General features: G+C 38.2%; 1 protein-coding gene across 1 annotated transcript; it reads right to left on the reverse strand.

The window, feature by feature from the left end:
• Positions 1–867: 867 nt before the first annotated feature.
• On the reverse strand, positions 868–2400 carry LOC133803195 (protein VERNALIZATION 3-like). The gene is made up of 4 exons (XM_062241170.1): positions 2145–2400; positions 2027–2078; positions 1478–1518; positions 868–1088 (listed from the first exon to the last, which is right to left on the reverse strand). Exons 1-4 carry the CDS (start codon positions 2341–2343, stop codon positions 868–870), a joined length of 513 nt encoding a protein of 170 aa, XP_062097154.1. The 5' UTR covers positions 2344–2400.
• Positions 2401–7919: the final 5519 nt, after the last annotated feature.

Below are 7919 nucleotides of genomic sequence, written 5' to 3' on the forward strand. Positions count from 1 at the left end.
CTTATTTTCAACTCATTATTGGTATATTTTCATTATCTTAAAAAGCTTTATTTTTCAATATTTCATTTTATGTTCATACTATTAAAACTTATCAATCTTTGGAACTAGGTTAGAATTTATTACTTTTGATTTAAAATAGTTTCATTTTCGATTTTAGACAACTCCTTTGGGTTCGACATCCTTGCTTACGATCACTATTCTATATGGACGATTCGTGCGCTTGCGATATATAAATTTTTAAACATACCCGTTTAGGGTCCATCAGCGACGCATCACAACCCCCTTTGACTTTTGACCAAAAAAATTACTTACCTTGAAATCATATAATACTTCTTTGTATGCACTGTGTAAGACCCCTCGACATATTTAGTCAATCGAACACCAACCTTCACTCAATATATATGGATTATAAGAAAAATAGCCATAAAACTTTGGGTGAATTGGGGGAAGAACTAAGATGAGAGAAGAGAGAGTAATTGTTACCTTAAAAAAATTGATCTTGGTTTGTGATGAAGAGAAAGAGACTACAAACAGATTTTTTTAAAAAAATAAAAAAGATGAAGAAGTATAACCAGTTGTGTGTAGCTTGGTTACTGTCTTTCTCCATCAATAGCACTATGAAACTGTAACCATACCCCTACTCCCTAGTTTGTAACTGTCAGTAATTTGACAGTTGCATAGACCCTTTGCACAGGCCACTCCCCAGCCGTAGATTATTTCAAAGGTTAAGATTGAAAGGATATTGAAGCACCAGAATTGTTGGATCATTTTAATTGTATTGGACGACAACGATTACAAACGGAATGACTTCCCTTGCTGTACAAAGCAGGACTAAATCGGGGTCCTTATTTTATATATATATATATATTATGACCTCCTTCCACCGTAGTTGATTTCCTTCTGACAGTTGAAATAAACGGCAACAATAGGCAATCCCAGATTGTAGATCTTAGCAAAGTCTCTTGTGTTGAAGTTGTGTCGCCACCCAGGCGTGTACACTGTTTGCCGTCCAAGCTGCCAGAACAACACAAACACATAACGATGTATTCCCACTGTTGGTTGTGGACTCTCATAGCACATCACTTGTCCTACATTCATACAATCAATTTTATAATTATAAATATTTTATTCCATTTCGAGAAATTGGTGAAAATAGACAACCTAAAAGATTCTTTTACAAAATTATAATTATTAAAATGATGAAATTATTATGCAAATTAATGATGATTGAAAAAGTAGCTTTATATTTAGCCAAACACACTATTATTTGAGTAAAAATGATTATCAAAACTTTCAATAAAAAACGTGTTTTTGCTAATAATAGGTTTGGAATAGATGATAAAGCCTACAAAATTGTGTTGTTCTTAATTAGGGTTTAAATTGGACTTGGTGTTTTCAGTAAATATTACAATTATGTTGGGTAAAAACTCGGAATTATCTTAATTATTCAGAAATAAGTAAGTATAAACATATGTACCAAAGCCTGCTCCGGTAGTTGCAGGAATATTAGTCACCAACCTGAAAAGTCAACATGCAAACAAGATTGACTACATTTTTTGGATATATGGTAATATAGCAATAATTTTGTTATACTAAGAAAAATTTCATTATCTTTGATTGAAAACCAACTTAAAGCACATTAAATCTAAACTAAGTAAATAACACTAAATATAAAGTATGTATAACGAGATTTATATATATGAAGTACATAGGTTTACCCTGGGTATAGGCGGGTTAGGCTTGTGCCTAGGCCCCCCACACAATGAGGCCCCCTACACAATAAGGCCCCAAAAATTAGAAAAATGCAATTTTTTACATATAAAGGCCCCAGAATTTTGAAAATTGTCACTTTATATATACTTTTAAAAAAAAAACATATTTTATGTAGGGCCTCCCACAACTCAGGACAGCTATAGAAGTACATAATAGGATTTTTCTCTTAAGGAAAAAAATTTGAAACTTATTGTAATAACACATAAAAAGCATTGAAACAACAAAAGTTTAATTGGAAATTGTGGTTAATTACCAATTCGAATATTCTCTGAGATTGAGGTCACTAAGGTTAGGATCAACCATAACTCGTCATACAATAAATGATTGTATTAATATAAAGAAAGAGAAGAGTATATATATATAAATTATACTGACCAAAGTGTAGAAGGTCCTGAGATCATCCCTATCGATTTCAACCCTAGGTTGGTTAGCAACTTGGGAAGGTCTAAGGTCAATACCGTAGTTAATAGCCCTATTGCCACTGTACAAAACTTTAAGAGACACAAACTTCGTAAAAGGGTCCAACACATCTTTTATCACTCTGTCAACCACAAGAAGGTCCCTAGCCATGGCTATATGCTTCTTAATAAAAAAAATGAAAATTTAAATATGATAATTTTTAACATAGTAAACTACTGAAAAGGGTTGAGTAGTACAATATATTTGGTGGCTCACATATATGGATGACTATTTATACAAGTGATTTCTTATATTCTCTTTTAGCTTTAGTAACATCAAAAGGTTCTACTTCTTTTGTATTATTATAAGTGGATTCTCGTAGTAAAACATAATTCTTTAACACCAACTGTAAATTTATTGTGAGACTGGACCAATATATTTTTTATTTTTATTTTTTAAGATTTATTGGCTGATCTTCCTTGTTTTCTGTCCAACGTTAGCAACTTTTCATCGTCAATTGCAAAATGTACCATGACAACATCACATCACTGTTGAATTATGATTATAAACATCACGCTTTGGAATCATTGGTAGATCAACTTTCAAAGCATTTGTTATTTACAATTTCAATGGTTATTATATCACAAATTGTGCCAGTAGTATTATAACCTTATGTATGTGTATAAAATTTTTCATTTTATGTATGAATATATATATATACGCTAGTGTTGTTAGAGGAGTTTTGTAACAACATCAATATATGTGAGCTTTCGAGAATTAATATGTGAGTATGTAAAATTAAATACAAACACAAAATTATAGTAGTTCAGCTCAATTTTCGATCGAGCCTACGTCCACTTTGGAAAAAGTACTCTTATTCTTATTATTTCCAACCCCATTCATTACTTTGAATGAATGACATTGGGATCATCTATTTATAGAGAAATAAGGTTTCCCTTAGGCCATTTGACCATTAAACTTTAATGTCATTAAAGACAATGATTTACAATAGATGCAAAATCTGCTCTTTCTATATTGAAAATGTCTCCATTAATTGCACTTAAATGCTTGACTATTGTGCGGTTGCATTTTTTTCTTAATACTGGGAGCTTGCTTCTTCGAGATGGGTGAACTATTTCTTGCCCATGGTGAATAGTTATTAGCGATGTCCTCCTCACGAGGGAGGGTAAATTTACCCTACAACACATAGTTATTACATACTGATAAAAAATAATAAATTAATACAAAAAGGTTATAACATCGAACAACTGTTCAACATACATAATAACTGTAGACATAAAAAGATAGAGTGATTATGACATGTTTTGCATGTCATAATAACATTTGCAATGAGTTGTTACGCTGAGCAATGTTCAACGTAATATACCCACTATAACAAAAAAAAAAATCACTTTTTATCTAGCAAAATCCCAAAATCGTAGATACCACTAAATCGTAAATCCCAATTTTATATCAAATGTGATATTACAAATTAAAGAGGATAAAAGAAATACACCAAAAAAAGAGGAAATATGAAGGAATATATTACCCAAATTATCTTCGATGTACAAGTTATATACCCTCAAATATGCAGAGACCTTATGATTTATATATATTAATCTAATAGAAGAAGATTTACCTCTTGACGCCTATAAAGTGTTCTTGTTATCTTCTTGTATAATAAACGATAATTCTATCCAAGCATGTAAGACTTACACCAAAGCCTTCCAGATTGTAATCTTAGCACAATAGGGCTTGTGTGGGCACGTAGAGATTCAATAGGAAAATTTAGGACTCAATTGATAGTCTCAACATATGAGGTCAATGAATTTTGGGTAAAGATAAAGATTGAAACAATTTTGTTGACGGCAAGAACTCGTCAACGATATATGGATGGAAAATTCAAAGCTTGTTACGGAAACTGCGTAGGTAGGAATAGGAAAACCTTAAGAAAGAGAGATGTAGAACAACAATGGAGGAAAATATCGTATATTGCTTTACTATCTCTGTTTACAATGAATTTTTCCAACCCCCTCATTTGAGGGGCCGAAGCCTATTTATAGATGGGCTCTAATGGCCTCTGATACAAGGTGGTCCCAAGGAACAAGATCATACATTGGTACTCTGTCAGAGTAGTGGTGCAGGGTGTAGAAGAGCACGGGGTCATGGTGTCGGTTGTCGATATAGGGTTAGAGGTATGCAAGTCATGCCACCACTTCTTGTACTGATTCGTACCACCACTACCTGTCGGACATTGATGTCAAAATCACGCCCTTGCCTCCCTTAGGGGCGTACACCTCATACCTGTTTACGTGCCCCGTACTTGAAGGTCCTTCTCACACTTCCAAAATATATCTTCTCTCATTGCCTTATAATATTTTTCTAAGTGTTGGACACATTTATGAGTTCTCCTTCTTTACTTGGGAGGCTTAGGACATAGGGTATGTGATGAGGCAATGAAGCCCTCACTATTTGTGGCTCTCCTTTGTGCCTTAGCATCACGGCAACGAGACCTTTTGCATATTTTATATACGGGCGAAGTGTCCTCGGCTCATAGGCGGTGTCACCATATTATGAACAACACGGCAAGGCACTTGGGCATCACGAAGGGTGCACGAGGAACTTGGCTGGCTGTAGTGTGTGGGGCCTCACTGTGCGAGGCACTTGGGCATTGTGGGGGGTGTGCAAGGCATTTGGCTGACATGCGGAGCAAGGCCCTCTTCTCGGGTGCCTTGCTTCTTCAATGAATTTCCTGTATTCACACTTGCCCCTGAGTCTATGAGCATTCTCTTGAGTGTGTTCGTAGACTCTTTCATATGTTTTTTGTATGATTTGAATGGCTTTTGTGCTTCGTTTTCCTTGAAGGAGCGCGAAAGGCTCACCTTTTCAATGATATTTTAAAGTGAATGAGGAAACACAAAATGGACCTTGGTGGTGTGTTTCTTTGTAATTCTTAAAGAAACACAAAAACCAACTAATTTTGGTGGTGATCCAAGCATGTCCTCAAGATGTGATGAGGGTCAATCATTTCCAATCGCGGATCCCAAGATTGCCAAGGCTTTTGATCTCCACCATCCATCTAAATTTGATCCAATGGCTAGAAAGTTTTGACTTTCCTTATAAATACCCTAAGACTTGAACTCGCCTCTTCACACTAAAAGTTGTTTAGCCTAGTGGTATCTCCTTCAATCCATATCTAGGAGCTCCAAGGTTCTATCCCCCACAGAGGAGTTTTGAGGTGATTTTCGCCTCTATTAATTTATTCATTCATTTTTATTATTTTTTTTACTTGTTCTCTCTCATACTAGGTTTGCATTGTAGTGGTGCAAGGCATTCTCTCGTTGCTAAAGGGTCCGCTCTTGCTTGTGGCCCGACCCTTCTTTTCACGCCTAGAAGCGTGTCCTCACACATCTGCATATCCACATATACATACCCGGGTATACCTTCTTTCCCCAATGATATGCATGTCTCCTTTATCTTTTATATGAGGGTAGGGTCATAGGTTAGTATGTACCTGTTCCATAGAGGTTTTTTTTTTTTTTAATTCTCACGGCTCATTAGGCACATATGCATGGGTCCTTTTCTTACACCCCTTATATTTTTGTTGAAGATATAGGGTTGTCTTCACGCACACACGTCATCAAGTCTTAGCTGGCCCATGGCGTCTGGGCGGTGTTCTAAAGGTCCACCTAGTGTTTAATTTATCGAGTTGTCATCCTCCGACTCTAAGGCCGACGTTTGCAAACCCCCTAACAATGGGGTTGTGCGAATGCTCTACCTACAGAGGTTGTCCTGCCTTAGGCAGAAGGCGTGGGGCCTTGAGAATGAACTCGAATCTGTTACTAGTGGCAAGGGTTTAGGTTTCTCCCCCTTGCATGAAACGTATGTCTCCCAACTAAAATAAACCCTTCAGGATTGTATAGCTGAAATCGCTTGCCCAGAGGAAAACCTTCCACCTGAACCTCCTTCTTTCTATGGTGATGAATCCTCAGGCTGTGGGGGTACTGCTCATGGGGGTGCTGATTATGATCCACTTGAACTTGAGTTTCCTTCTATGGTTTTTCCTACATTTCCTCACTTGTCCCCGGTCATACGTCATAGGGTCAAGCAGTGTGCGGGTAGACGTAAGACACGTAGATGGCCTTCTGGGGGGTTGATGAAGTCAGTCACTCACAAATTGCCCATTGTCTCTGTCCAGGTACCAAACATGCTAAGGGGGATTTCCGACAATTTTGAGGACGCAGACATCATGTCCACTCTTACTCATGTTAAGCTTGCCAACATGCTGAAGGCCCACCAACTATCGTCGAACATCAACTTCATCATTCCATCCCATGAGGACCGTGCATTTGAGCCACCTGAAGGGCTCGTTGCTTTCAACGACTCAATAATAAAATCGGGTGGAGTCTTGCCACTTCATCCCTTTTTTGTCAAGGTACTCAACTATTTTAAGCTGGCATCCCTCCAACTGTCCCCCAACTCTTGGGTTGTGCTAAGTTTTTTATACATATTATACAAGCAAGTGCACTCTAGAGGGCCTTCCATGAGTGAGGTCCACCACCTTTATACCCTTAGGGCGAACCCAATAGCCTCGACTTCTATCAGCTCCAGAAAGTTGTGGCTCTTACAAGGTATCCCCTTGTGGAGGGTTCCATTTCCAATAGGGGCTCGTGGAAGAGTGACTACTTCTTCACCAACAGCGTGTCTACTTAATATACGCACTTCAACACTTCAAGTAAGCTTATTCCCACCTTGGGTATATATATAAGAAAATTTTCTTTTACCCCCCATTTTTTTGGTTTATCTTACTATGGTTATTTCTTTTTTCTTGACCACATGCCTCGAAGGGGTTTTCGGCCCTACCTTGAGTTAGTCGGCCTGCAATCGAGTGGCGAAGATCCTGGGTGTGCCAGCCTTGCGCAAATAGGCATGTGGCCTTTCGACATAGGGAAATCTTTATTCGTACAAGCTGCTGTCTTCATATCAAGTTTTTTCCTTATGCTCCATCTCATCCAAATCTATCGTCATGTGGGTATATGGTGGTGATGAAGATAGTTATTTTAAGGAAGCTGATAAAGATTACAAAAAATCATAAGGTGACCATATGGAAACGGAAGATGAGGCTGAGGTGGAGTACGAGAATTATTCATGTTTACGGCCCTTGGCCGGCGGGGCTAGGGATGTTGTTGACGACGAACACACTGATGGTGCTACTTATCGAGTTCCGTCATCGGTGCTTGGTAGCGAGTTTTCTTTCAACACTGATGCTCCTTCTCTCCCCTTCTATCCCAAAGAGGTACTTCATCCTACCTTCTTTTGGTGATGCCTTTCCACCTTCGGGGGGGCGTTTGGGGCAGATGTCTTCGGGTGCCTCTCTGCCTAAAGAGGTGACTTCACGCCCCTCGTGCCTCTGCAGATGGATCAGTACCCTCTCGGTCTCCTTCCGTGTCTAAGCATGCCTCGACGGGTATACATGCTTCCCTTCGTCGAGCTTATACTTCTGATTCTGGAGGCCATCCTCTTGCGAGCCAGTACGGAGAGGCCATGAACCGTTACATGGGCAACATTCCTGAAGGCGAGTGGGGGTCTATGTATGACATTCCAGATGTCGAGTTGGGTGAGGTTTATATGCAAGCCTCTATGCAAGTATTTGTCAAAACACTCAATGTATGTTTTTCTGTTTTGATATCGCCTGACCATTGATGTTTTATTTTGTCTCTTTGTCCTTACTTAGGCTTCCATCCTGG

This window comes from Humulus lupulus, chromosome X (assembly GCF_963169125.1).
Source record: "Humulus lupulus chromosome X, drHumLupu1.1, whole genome shotgun sequence".
Taxonomy (NCBI): Eukaryota; Viridiplantae; Streptophyta; class Magnoliopsida; order Rosales; family Cannabaceae; genus Humulus; species Humulus lupulus.

Excerpts from the sequence above, each read along its gene's own strand:
- LOC133803195 (XM_062241170.1), bottom strand. The coding sequence starts at position 2,343 with ATGGCTAGGGACCTTCTTGTGGTTGACAGAGTGATAAAAGATGTGTTG. Across the intron at positions 2,079-2,144 it reads GACCTTCTACACTTTGGTCA|TTATGGTTGATCCTAACCTT; the intron begins GTATAATTTATA and ends TTGTATGACGAG. Across the intron at positions 1,519-2,026 it reads CTCAGAGAATATTCGAATTG|GTTGGTGACTAATATTCCTG; the intron begins GTAATTAACCAC and ends TTGACTTTTCAG.